Below are 13,365 nucleotides of genomic sequence, written 5' to 3' on the forward strand. Positions count from 1 at the left end.
CGCACGCGACAAAGGCTATACTTATTTAATTTAGTTTTTTTTTCTTCAAAATATTGAAAAATTATACACATAAATTATTGTCAAAATTGCTTTCTGGAGGTTCGATATGAAGATATTACGTATCATTTGTCGTATATTTTACACAAAAATCAGTTAGGTATCTGAAGGAGCCCAAACTTCATATTATGTGTGAAAAACTAAACAAACAATACCAACTGATGAAAAGGCTCAGTTAAAGGGTTAAAGAGGTATTCTCCGTTGGATATATGGTTATTACGTATCATTTTATGATTAATATGTACATACTGTATCTGCAGTACAGTTCCATAAGTTTCGTAAAATAGGTACTGAAGTGTCACTTTAAAAAATAAAAATCAAATACTAAATGAAATTATTTTCAAAATTGCTTTCTAGGGGTTAGCTATGAGGGTATGACGTATCATTTGTGGTACCTATATTGTACAAAAAAAAATCAGCCATATCGTATCTGGAGGAGCCCAAACTTGGTATGTTTTGAAAATTATTTTTGTTTTAATTTAAAAAAATTGATGAAATGTAATGATGTGGTATATTTTTAGAATCCTAAACTCATGAAATATAATTAAAAACTGTAATAGATGTCATATATTAAAGAAAAAGTGACGAAGCCCTCCAGTGGTGAAGGCCGGATCCGGCCTAAAATAAATCAAATTTTTAAAGTTTGAATGTTCGTATGACATTTTGTCGTAAATTGATAGGTATGTACCTACCTAATAATATAAGATCAAATTAATAACACACGAAATCAAACTGAGTTTACCACTAAAAGCTATATTAGTATGTATATGGGTCGGCGGAATAGCACAAAAAAACATTACGTAACTACTCCTAGTTACCTCAAATCAACAAATATAATGGGGCCTATTCGATTCGTCAGAGTCATGTCATGACTTGACCATATGTCCATATTCGTGATGAAATGTGATGATCACGTCACGATCACCGTGATCCGAGTCGATTTAAGGATGACTCACGTTAGACCGGGCCGTGTCCGGGCCGGAGCTTCCGGCGCTTCGTTTTCTATGGAAAGCATCACGTGATCACCTGTCATGTCATAGAAAAGTAAGCGCCGGAAGCTCCGGCCCGAACACGGTCCGGTCTAACGTGAGTCATCCTTTATCCTTATGGCTGAAATCAAAAAGTTCACACCTAAAATCAGGTATATATAGAGGTTATCACACAGATGTCAATGTGTAAGTTTATATAATTTTATTGTACTTTTGAACGAGCTACATTGGAAAATTGGGTTAAACACGTTTCAGAAAAAGGTCCCTTCTGTGGACAAAACAATGAAAGTTAGCGTCCCGGGTATGTCACGATTTCCTTATTTGAATCTCAAGCACTGAAAAAATGTATAAGCCTTGAAATAAACTAAAAAAATTACACATAAGAAACATTACAGATAAGATTCTTAAAATTATTGGTCAATAATAAAACGAAAACCAGCTGTAAAGATAATTACTCAAAATTATTCAAAATCTGCGAAATCTTGCCAATTAGTTTAAAACACAAATAACTCCTAACAGTAAATAACCATAGCAATCGAGCGCATAGCCTAGTACCGATCGACCACTCGCATAGCACAAAATCTGTGTCTGCTGGCAAATATGAGGTACCACGAGTACAAAACTATTTCGGTGACAGAACCCTAAAGAAAAGATTACCGTACTACCTCAATAACCTACCGTATAAGATAAGACACCAGCCCGACAAATCTAAATTTAATAAACAGCTTAAGAAATACCTACTGGATACACTTAAGTGACACCAGGAGCGGTATTCGACATGCGTTAAGTGACGTTTCGTGTTGAACTTCAGTTGAATGGAAGAAATCGTGTGTTGTCGAATAGGTAAATTTGACATTAGCAATCCACAGTTAGGTGACAACGAAACCAAACCGAACCACGCAGAGTTCAGAGCCATTTTAAACCGTATAGGTAAGAAAACAAAGTTGATTTTTGTTGCATAATTTTTTCAATGAATGAGTTTTGGTTGTACCAAATGATACTTTCCACAGTTGATGAACAAATGATTCATTCCACTGTTGAACTGATGTTGAAGCCGAAACTGACAGTTGTGCATCTCGAATAGGGCCCCTGTATCACAAACAGGATGTCGCTTAAGTGTGCCAATAATTAACATTTAGCATAACAAGCAATAAGTTAAGTAGCATAGCAAGTAGAATAATTTAGTTAACTATCTTACCTGCAGGCAAACTGTGAACAACAGTTTTGCAGGAAACTGTATAAATTGTATGTATATTTTTTTCAATAATAAATCTCTCTATCTCTCTCTATCTATTAGCTTTTGATTTTCTTCTTTTTGCGATGTGTACTAAAGACGCAAACCAATTAACCATACAATAAAATGTGTATGACTCAATTAATAAGGTTACTACTACAAACCGGCTGCCTAAGTAGGAGCGACGAATTCAATGGCTCGATCAAATGCTGCAATGTATCGCAAATCGTGACGGTTGTATAGAGGAAATTAAATGATTTATATTAAGTTTGTATTAGGGCTTTACAGTTCGTATTATCATAGAGTAACTTATACTAGAGCGGTACTGTCATAGTAAATTTTGTAACCCCAGTAAATTCACTGCCATCTGTCGACACACTTTAAAACTAAAAATAAATATTTTTAAAAATACGATAAAATGTATTTAGATATGGATAAATGATTTTTTTTATTTGCATTAATTATTTTTATGATTTTGACCCATGTTCTTTTACTGATATGCGTTAAAATTGTTAAATAACAAACGAAACCGTCAATGCCATCTATACGATTGTAGGCCAAAGCTAGTAGCGCCCTCTGAACGAGAATCAAATTTTCTTGATTTTCGAGGCACGTTTTTTCCTTAGACTGTATCCATCTATTACGGAGTTATATCTATCTTTGGTATTATTAATGTTTTTAGAAATCATCTTACACTCAAGAGAAATATTAAAGTCGGCCAAGTGCAAATCGGACTCAGGCCCGTGGGGTCGTCCGTACCTCAACATTTTTATACGGTGTTGTAATGTTTTACTGCTGGACGAGTCAACCTTGGTCAGGTTTTAATTGTTTGTTGTTATTATGCATGTTTTTATTATCTTTATCATCACACCGGTTTGATGTTTGTATGTTTAATGATTATGGAGATACAAAAAAAAACAATAAAATACACTTTTAGGATGCCCAATAAGGTTTTCATTTTATTTTATTTTTATTATTTGTAGTTATAGCAGCAATAGACAAACACTAATGGTTCTTGAGATCGAATCCGCTGATAGATAAACGGACGCGTAAGCGTTTAAGAACTTTTAAAAACAATAATAGTGGGTCACTTGGTGGTGGGTAATTATTGTTTAACTTCATGTCAAAAATACGGGGTCTGTGTTTGCTCCATACCGAGTGATCCACTTTCAACTCTTGTAGCTTAAAGTTATTCTGTGGAAAGCACGTTTTACAGAGTTTTCACGCATTTCTACGAAACAAATCAAATAAAAAAACAGATGCCATACACAATGGATGCATTCATTCATTCCGTGACCATTCCATTCCATTTCGTGAGATTCCGGTGCTTTATTTCCAATCATTTAAGCCCATGTGGGATTCGCCTTATTAGCATTAATACGATTGAAATGTTGTTTAAGTGCGTATTGTCAGCGCAAAAAAAAACAATGAAAGCCGGAAATTTTTAATAGCTTTTTCGATCAGCCGGTGCGTTGGAAAGTTGAATTAAATTTGGGTAATTAAGGTGGTGACTACAGAGTTTTCTCTTATTAATATTATTAATAACTAAATATAGCTCGTATTATTAAAGTTTTTCAGCACTGCAGAATACCTTAAAACACAATAAATCTCTAATGCAAAACAACCATTTCTAATGATAGCTAGAGAAGGGGCGCGCGGTATTTAAGCATGGAGAAATGCTCTCACCGCATCCACTCGCCTGTGTCCTTCTGACAACACATCATGGCAGCCAAGCTGATCGTCGCGGCGACCGCCCTCGCGCTGTGCCAGGCTACCCCGGCCCTATACAACGGTAGGTTGGGTAAACACCACAGAATTTTAAATTATAAGCTTTTCTTGGAATTGGATATGGAGTGAAATTCAATTGTTTTAGTCAGCTACCTATGACCATACGATTATAGCATACCTAAGTATGTTTTAGAAATATAGTTTATGTTCTTCACCCTTCAATAGTAACACATTTTAAATTTGAGCTTAAAACAAGTTCGGCGCTTCACCGCGCTTTATTCACCAACCGGCCTTGACGTTTGATCACAAAAAGTTGTTTTGAACTAAACACGTGTAATTAATTAATTACTGATAATTATATTTATTATTTATATCTGATGTATAAACTTTGATATCTCTATCTAGACTGGACCTTTTTGTCGCCGCACCATCTAAGTCAATCTTCTGTACATTTCTGATTACAGGTTTCTTATACCGTGATGGTCGGAGTTTTGCTATCAGCAAGGCATATAGCAACAACCTCGGCAGCCAGGCCTTCGGAGAAGCCTCGGCGAGCGACGGCTCCGCGCAGGCCTACGGCACCGCCATCGGCAACCAGCTCGCCCGCGCTGACCTTGTTTACCCCGCCCAGGCCAGCGCCCAGGCCGAGCTCTACAACGCTCCCGCCGTCCCCGACTATGGATCTGCTAAGGCTGTAGCTGAAGCTCAGAACGGAGGAGCCATTTTCTACGCTCCCGCTCCCGCCGCCATCGTCTCTTATGAGCAAAACTTTGTTCCCGCTGAGATCAGCTATGCAGCGCCTGTCGCTCAGTCCGCGCACTCTACTGCTTCGATAAACGGCGGCAGCGAATCTTCCATCGCTTCGGTTTCATCCAATGGCGCTGGATCCGCCATTTCGTCCGCGCGCACCCAAGGAATCGACAGCTACAGGACTTCAAGCAACGCCAACACCTACGGCTCCGGCTTCGGATCGGCCTCCTCGAACGCCAACTCAGGTGCAGGCTCGGCCATCACTGCCGCCCGAACTCAAGGCTTGAGCAACGGATACAGCTCTGCCACTTCCCAGGCTGATGGCGGTCTGGCGAACCGCGCCACCGCTGACGCTCAATCTAACGGAGGATACGGATCTGCCTCTTCTACTGCCAACAACGCTCAAGGCTCCGCAATCAGCTCAGCTAAGACTCATGGCTACACCGGCTCAGCTGCCTCCGACGCAGCCGTGAACACCGGATACGACAGCGCGATCTCTGCTGCTAAAGTCGAACCTGCGCCCCAGAAGAGAATCCACTGGCGCTTCGGAACCCTCTACGGCACTCCTTCTCACATCAACACTCGCGCTCAAGTTAATGCTGCCAAATCCACCGCTGACGTGCACCAGGCCGGCTCCGCGCACTCCGCCGCCAACACTTACGGCTCGGACGGCTCCGCCAAAGCCAACGCCAACGTGAACGGAGGCTACGGCTCCGCTAACTCCGAGGCCAACACCCATGGCTCCGGCTTCGCCAAGAGCGCCGCCAACACTCAAGGATCTGGCTTCGGCTCCGCTCAGTCTCAGGCCAACACTCACGGCGCCGGCTTCGGCGCGGCCAAGTCGTCTGCCAACACCGATTACGGCTCTGCCAACGCTAACGCCGACGTCAACGGAGGAGCTGGTTTCGCGAAGTCCGCAGCCAACAACGGCTTGGGTTACGGATCGGCCGTGTCTTCAGCCAACACCAATGGCTTCGGGTCGGCGCGCTCGGACGCCAACACGCACGGATTCGGCTCGGCGCACGCTGACGCTAGAGTTAACTAATTTAAACACCAAAATAAGCAAGTACAGCAAGATGACAAATGACTTATCTTGATGGACTTCCTCGTAAGACTTATTTATTTTAGTTAAGTTATTTATTTGTTAGCTTTAAAGATGACCGAGGTGGTGAAATAAAAGACTTTCGTTTATTTTTGTTTTTAATTATAATATTATTCGAATATTCACAATCACAAATCACATTACTCACTAAAATAAAAACAGAACATGCACTACGAAAAAATACTTAAATTATACATAATTATAGTAGTAGTTTGATTCAGCATATAAAAAATTTATATCGCAATTATCTACTAGAAAGACAGCAGATTGCTCACAAAATATCTAATAGATTAGATATCTAATAGATTAGATATTTGTGAGCAATCTTAAAAAAAAGAAAAAAAAAGATAAAGCTAAAAAGATAGAAAAATTTGAAAGATCTTTCTTTGAAGGTACCTATTTAATATACCTACTAACGCAAATTTTGATCTGCAGCTTTAAGCTAGGTACCTAACCTAGAAATTAGTAGATGTAGACTGCAGCTACCAACTATCTTTATTCTTAATTTAAAATGATTTACTAGGTAATAAATTAATTCCATCTTCTTGAACATTTATCATCTAGTCTGAACCTAATAATAAACGTTTAATAGACGTTACACTGGTTACACGTTACTCAGGTCGCCTATTCGACTCGTCAGAAATGACAATTTATAAAAAAAGTGACGTCATGAAGTAGCAGCTACTTACGTCCCCGTCAGTCACTCGCGAGTTGAATCGTCCAACATAGCACAATCGACTTCGGTCTAACTTCGAAATCTCCAGAACAGTCTGACTTCTGAGCCATATTTCTATGAGATGGCTTCGTTCAAGGGACATAATGTCGTATACCTTTTTTGTGTGGAATTTAATAAGCTTTCACTTTGCCATACACAATAATCATATGAAATCCATAGCTACAGAGAAAAAACTAAAAACAAAAAGTCGTATATTTTTTCATATTCCGTTTGATCCCCGTTCTCAAAGCTCAAATTTTAAGACACGCATACAGGGATCCCAGAAATTGTAGGTGTCAAATTTGATCACTGTCACTATTCTCAAATCTAAGCTACAGGGCGTACTGAATCATCAGTACTAAAACCCATAACCCTACTTTCTGGTTAAGTCGCAGTCGAGTAAAATGTGGATATTGGGGTAGGACGTGTACAAATGTATAGACAAAAGTGGAATTTATAGTCCTCCAAGTTTCCTATTAAGAGAATATCCCCTGAAAGGGTATATGCGCTAAATCCGGATACAGCAAGTATTTTCTATAACAAGTGTACTTTTTCCGCAAAGATATTTAGGAATTTTTCGTGTAGAATTTAATAAAATTTTATGTTGCCTTACACCATATTTTCATAGAGAACGTAGATTTACAGTAAAACGCGAATTTCTCCAGAATGGTACAAATTTTCCAACATGGCTGCGATTCCTCGAGGTCCCCATATGTCAAATGGTGTGGACATGAAAAAGGGGCCTTTAATTTATATACATACCAAATTTCACGACTGTTCTAGAGATTTCGAAGTTAGACCTAACCCGATTGTGCTAATAACTATGACTAGATTCTTATGATATGTGCTACTCGACGTGCATTTCACGCGCACCAATTAGTGCGACCGATGGATGCCTAATGACACGACGCATGTACATTTCACACGCAACAATCAGCGTTAACTATTGTGAAGGTCGTGTCATAACCAGATCAAAACCTTAACAATTCGTCCAATCCGAACCGGCCTCCATGGATTTCAAATTTAAGATAGTCTTAGTAGTAAGTACTAGCTAGCAGCCGAAACTTTCAAACTAGTTGGAAATATTAAAATCTTATGTCATTCCAATTTCAAAGTGATTTAATCCGACAAAGTCAGTATTGTCATAAAAATAAACTGTGTGTGTGTGTGCCTAAATGCAAACAAATTATTACTTTTACCAAGAACACACCTTTCCCACTAGTTTCCTACCCCCGTTAGCGCATCGACTCTCGAAAAAGTCTCGGTAATAAAAGATCTTGGTGTCAATTTGAGGAGCTTATATTCCAAACCTGATTTGTCACAAAAAAAAGTAAAGTTAATGTTATCAGTCTATAGAGCATTAAAAATAGCATCAATATAAAATGTTTCGTTACCGCATTAATCTTATTTTCCTTAAACAACCCTGAACTTACCTCTATTTATATAATTCACTGGTTAGGTCTCAGCTCAGGCTGGTTAGGTAATATGCCGTGTCTAATATGGAATCTACGATAAGTACAAAATCTGTTCAAAAGAAATTCTTACGTGCCATGCATTTTCGATGTTGCCGTTCGCGTTTAAGTTACCAACAGCTTCTCGATAAGTACAAATTACTCAACTTACAAGTTACTTCTGGACGCGATGGACTTTCCTTTCTTCTTCCTTTGCCATAACAAATTCGACTGTCCCAGCCTGAACGTGGCTATTTATCGCTACCGCTTACAGACGCGGGCGCGGCAGCGCGCTGCGCGCATGCACCATTGCACCAGCTGTTTGCGGACTCGCGCTGCCGCACCCGTCCTGGAGAGCACGATCCCCTATACACGCTGGTCAAATGTAACAATTTGTATTTTAATGAAATTGATATTTTCATGATGTCTGACAATGTGTATAAAAAGAATTTGATGCAGTTGCTTCAAACAAAACATAATTAAAAGTCGATCCGGTCTCCAGTGGGCCATGCTGTTTTTACTGTTTACTGTTTTTACTCGCTCATTAAACTGTACATTTATGTATAAATATACTGCTACTGATACCATAAATATGAATTTGTTACTGTATCCACAAACTTATTTCGTAAACGTAGCTAATTATTAATTTCAGCTTATATCCTATATTACCTAGCGCTATTCATATGTAGGTAATCTAGTAATCTGTGGACGATGTACTCGAGTCTATAAATCGTTCCGGCAAGCCGTCGTGATTCAACTATACTCTCGTTTGCAATATTTAACTTACGCCCAATGTTGCACAATGTATTATTTCCGTCGTGTTTTCTCGGAAACGTTCGTATTTTGTCATGCTACTTCAGTCCCCCTCAGTACTTTTTGTACCGAGACTGAGTGAAATAGCAAGACACGTTCTACGTTTCCGTGAAAATACGATGGAATAGTAGATTGTTAACCAAGGGATGAAAGGCACCCATTTCTGCCGAGGTATTTTGGTGCTCGAACGCAGTGAGAGCGCCAATAGTCCGAGGCTGAAATGATGCCTTTCACCCGAGTTAAACACTCTACTTTTCATTTCGAATACGAGGAAAGTAAAACGAATGTGTTTTTTTTAAAACATGACTAAGTATACATTTTTATAGTATTTCTTGAGGGTACTTTCAATTAACAATTTAGGCAAAAGTATCGTTATTTATGGAATGGAGAGTCAAATATCAGAATGAAAATTTTATAATAAATCCATTTGAACTCAAATTTTAATTGCTTATCGTAAAAAAGTTAAAAAAATCGTACTTCGAACGTAAAATGCTCTAGTGCAGACACGTATCATTTTCTGCACACCTTTTAGAACAACAACGACCCTCTTTCAGAGCATGAGAAATGAAAAATAATTAATATAATTATGCACTACATCTGTATACCAGAGGTTGAAATGTAATCAATTGAAGTAATAATTATAAGAACCTCATTCATCATTCACAAACAAAAGAATTTTTCTTAAAAATGGTCTCTAAATTTTAAGTAAGTTTTTTGTTTCAGCTTCAGCTAGTAAAGTGGTCACTATTTTAAGCTTATGAAAATTAAGCCTCACGTTCTCCAAGTTTTTCAGCTGTCTACTTACGCTCCATTGCAATAAATCTTTAATGCAAAACAACCATTTCTACCGATAGCTAGAGAAGGGGCGCGCGGTATTTAAGCATGGAGAAATGCTTTCACCGCATCCACTCGCCCGTGCCTTCCGACAACACACCATGGCAGCCAAGCTGATCGTTCTGGCGACCGCCCTCGCCCTATGCCACGCTTACCCAGCCCTATACAACGGTGAGTAAAGAAAATCCCGCCAACCGAAAATAATATATATTTGATGGAATAGCGAACTAAATTCTTATGTAGAGCTTTTTCGAAGTTAGTCATTTACTTCAATTATTTCAGCCAGCAGCATTTTTCATAGTCATTATAACTATTTGAAACTGAAGCTCAAAACATATTCCGCGCTTCATTCATAAACCGGTCTTGGCGTTGGAGTTCAAAAAGTTGTTATGAAATTAAACATGTTGCAAATTAATTGTTGATAATCGTCGTTGCCTACCTACCTACCTACCTATTTGTATCTATCCTCTAGATTATACCTACTTTTTTGCAGTAAGATCCCATCTATGTTTCTTAAAAGTAATATATTTATTTGTTTTCGTATTATTTATATTCGTGATTTTGCTCCAGGTTTTCTATACCGCGATGGTCGGAATTTTGCGATCAGCAAGGCATACAGCAACAAATTTGGCAACCTGGCCTCCGGAAAAGCCTCGGTGAGCGACGGCTCCGCGCAGGCCTACGGCAGCGCCTCCAGCGACCAGCTCGCCCGCGCCGAACTTGTTTACCCCGCCCAAGCCAGCGCCCAGGCCGAGCTCTACAACGCTCCCGCCATCTCCGTCTACGGATCTGCTAAGGCTGTAGCTGAAGCTCCGAATGGTGGCGCCATTTTCTACGCTCCTGCTCCCGCCGCCATCGTCTCTTATGAGCAAAACTTTGTTCCCGCTGAGATCGGCTATGCAGCGCCGGTCGCTCAGTCCGCGCACTCTACTGCTTCGATAAACGGCGGCAGCGAATCTTCCATCGCTTCGGTTTCATCCAATGGCGCTGGATCCGCCATTTCGTCCGCGCGCACCCAAGGAATCGACAGCTACAGGACTTCAAGCAACGCCAACACCTACGGCTCCGACTTCGAATCGGCCTCCTCGAACGCCAACTTAGGTGTAGGCTCGGCCATCACTGCCGCTCGAACTCAAGGCTTGAGCAACGGATACAGCTCTGCCACTTCCCAGGCTGAAGGCGGTCTGGCGAACCGCGCCACCGCTGACGCTCAATCTAACGGAGGGTACGGATCTGCCTCTTCTACTGCCAACAACGCTCAAGGCTCCGCTATCAGCTCGGCTAAAACTCAAGGCTACACCGGCTCGGCTGCCTCCGACGCATCCGTAAACACCGGATACAACAGCGCGATCTCTGCCGCTGAAGTCGCACCTGCACCCCAGAAGAGGATCCACTGGCGTTTTGGAACCCTCTACGGCACTCCTTCTCACATCAACACTCGCGCTCAGGCTGACGCTAACGGCTTCAACGCTGCCAAACCCACCGCTGACGTGCACCAGGCCGGCTCCGCGGACTCCGCCGCCAACACTTACGGCTCGGACGGCTCCGTCAAAGCCAACGCCAACGTGAATGGGGGCTACGGCTTCGCCAACTCCGAGGCCAACACCGACGGCTCCGGTTACGCCAAGAGCGCCGCCAACACTCAAGGATCTGGCTACAAATCCGCTCAGTCTCAGGCCAACACTCACGGTGCCGGCTTCGGCGCGGCCAAGTCGTCTGCCAACACTGGTTACGGCTCTGTCAAAGTTAACGCTGACGTCAACGGACCAGCTGGGTTTGCGAAGTCCGCAGCCAACAACGGCCTGGGTTACGGATCAGCTGTTTCTTCAGCCAACACCAATGGTTACGGCACGGCGCAAGCTAACGCTAGAGTCAACTAAGTCAACAAATCGGCAAGTACAGCAAGATGACCCCTAACTTATCTTGATGTATTTCGGAACTCGGAACTAGTGAAATTTAATTTATTCTAGTTTTAAGTTATTTATTTGATAGCTTTAATGATGATTGCGGTGGTGAAATAAAAGACTTTCGTTACTTTTGTTCTTTAATTAATTTATACATATAAGATAAACATTTCAATATGTAGTCCATACACATTTATTCTTAAGAATAGCAATATCATCCCGAGGAAAAGGATGAGATGAGAATGTATTTAACTAATATATAAGGGAATACAATCCGTAATTTGTGAATATTAAATATTGTAAAAAAATACCATCAAATTAGCTGAAGATTAATTTTCAATATTAAACCTTATAAAAGTTATAAAGCACAACCTTTCTTTGGCCAATTTCCATCACCATAGCGGTATCACCCAAATTTTATCACAAATTTAAAATAAGAAATGTATTATATATCTATCAATATTTATTGACATGCGTAAGTTAGCTTTGTAAAAGTATTAATATTTATAATTTAGGGTTTTGTTTTTAAGAAGAGTTTATATTAAAAGGTCTATAGTTTATGAGGCACCAGTTTCCCTTGCATAAGGGGCTTCAGGTATTTGTGGAAGCTCTCGTTGACGGGTTCAGCGTTGAGCGGGCTCTTGAGGGCCTCCTCCATGAGGCGCTCATACACGCGCCCGTCGTACGCGCCCAGGGCGGAGTTGAGAACCTACATACATTGTTTAGTGGATATCAAACAGTGAATAAAAAAAACACACGAACGGATTACTCCAAATTAACAACTACAAATTATTAGTTATGCAGGCAACTTACTCACTAGCCAATTAATTTACACTTAATTCGTGTAATTTCTGTCTATTATTTAACGTACCTCATCTCTGAAGTCAAAAGCGTCTACCAGCCCCACGGCATTGGGTCTGATCTTCCCCAGCAGTGTTTCATACCGCTGCTGCAACTCTTGCACATCAGTAGCAGTTACGGGGGTATACTGCAACAACAAAACATCAACTATAATCTTACAATACGTACGTTATTCTAAGCTATGAGCTTAAATCCCAGATACTAAAACTCCAGTTCGATTGGTATATAATAAAAACAAAATCTGTCTGGTTTTGTACTAAAATGAGTAAAAGACAGTTGGATTGGGTATATATTGGCCATTGGGTAATAAATTGGTCAATCTAACTGTAATTTGAGTTATTGGGATATAATTACTGGGATAAAGGTGGCAGGTATGGTCGGATTGGAAACCCTGGAGTTTCGGAGGAAAATGCTTCTCGCGATCCACAATGATAAAATCGGGAAAAATGCCGGTGAAAAATTTCAGAAAATTTTTACCTCGATCCTTACGAGCGAGCTAAACTCCGCCTCCCATAGAGATAACCAATTACGATGCATTTAGGATTTTTCATCTTAATAATGGAAAGGGTTAAAAACAGATAAAACAATAGGTAGTAAGGCCAGTTAATTAGTTGTTGTTTATGCTAAGCTTGGCCTCCCCATATGCATTTTGGATTCCTTATCTTAGTTTGCAAATGCCGGCCGTCACAAGACAATGGACTGCAATAAACTACCTGAGCTAACCTTTTTTTTCAACACCCACATTTTTAAGTGCCATGCTATTGGTCATCATTCCTATGATATCGCCTGACCGTCTGCAAGACGTTTAAACGATTTTTGCCCTTAAGGTGGTTCACCGCCAATGTCCTCGATTGTACATGGTAAAAATTTTACCATTAAAAATAAGTAGTCCAAGTGCATTCACATTATACCTTTTGAAACCATAGT

General features: G+C 40.4%; 3 protein-coding genes across 4 annotated transcripts in view; 2 read left to right on the plus strand and 1 right to left on the minus strand.

The window, feature by feature from the left end:
• The first annotated feature begins 3,886 nt into the window (after window positions 1-3,886).
• On the plus strand, window positions 3,887-5,803 carry LOC134756307 (hornerin-like). The gene is made up of 2 exons (XM_063693137.1): window positions 3,887-4,072; window positions 4,473-5,803. The coding sequence occupies exons 1-2, from the start codon at window positions 4,003-4,005 to the stop codon at window positions 5,801-5,803; spliced, it is 1,401 nt and encodes a 466-aa protein (XP_063549207.1). The 5' UTR covers window positions 3,887-4,002.
• A 3,971-nt stretch (window positions 5,804-9,774) lies between these two features.
• Window positions 9,775-11,706, plus strand: LOC134756231 (pneumococcal serine-rich repeat protein-like). The gene is made up of 2 exons (XM_063693060.1): window positions 9,775-9,848; window positions 10,167-11,706. The coding sequence occupies exons 1-2, from the start codon at window positions 9,775-9,777 to the stop codon at window positions 11,551-11,553; spliced, it is 1,461 nt and encodes a 486-aa protein (XP_063549130.1). The 3' UTR covers window positions 11,554-11,706.
• Window positions 11,707-11,750: 44 nt separating this feature from the next.
• The window catches only part of LOC134756073 (probable peroxisomal acyl-coenzyme A oxidase 1), a 119,100-nt gene continuing 117,485 nt past the window's right edge, over window positions 11,751-13,365 (minus strand). The window contains exons 11-12 of one of the 2 annotated variants that reach the window (XM_063692878.1): window positions 12,449-12,565; window positions 11,751-12,286 (exon numbers count right to left, since the gene is read on the minus strand). In XM_063692878.1, the coding sequence (XP_063548948.1) occupies window positions 12,128-12,286; window positions 12,449-12,565 (276 nt within the window). In that variant the 3' untranslated portion in view covers window positions 11,751-12,127. The remainder of the gene's footprint in view (window positions 12,287-12,448; window positions 12,566-13,365) is intronic. The other variant, XM_063692877.1, reaches the window with a different exon arrangement.

The sequence above is a fragment of the Cydia strobilella genome, chromosome 3, assembly GCF_947568885.1.
Source record: "Cydia strobilella chromosome 3, ilCydStro3.1, whole genome shotgun sequence".
NCBI classification, from domain to species: Eukaryota; Metazoa; Arthropoda; class Insecta; order Lepidoptera; family Tortricidae; genus Cydia; species Cydia strobilella.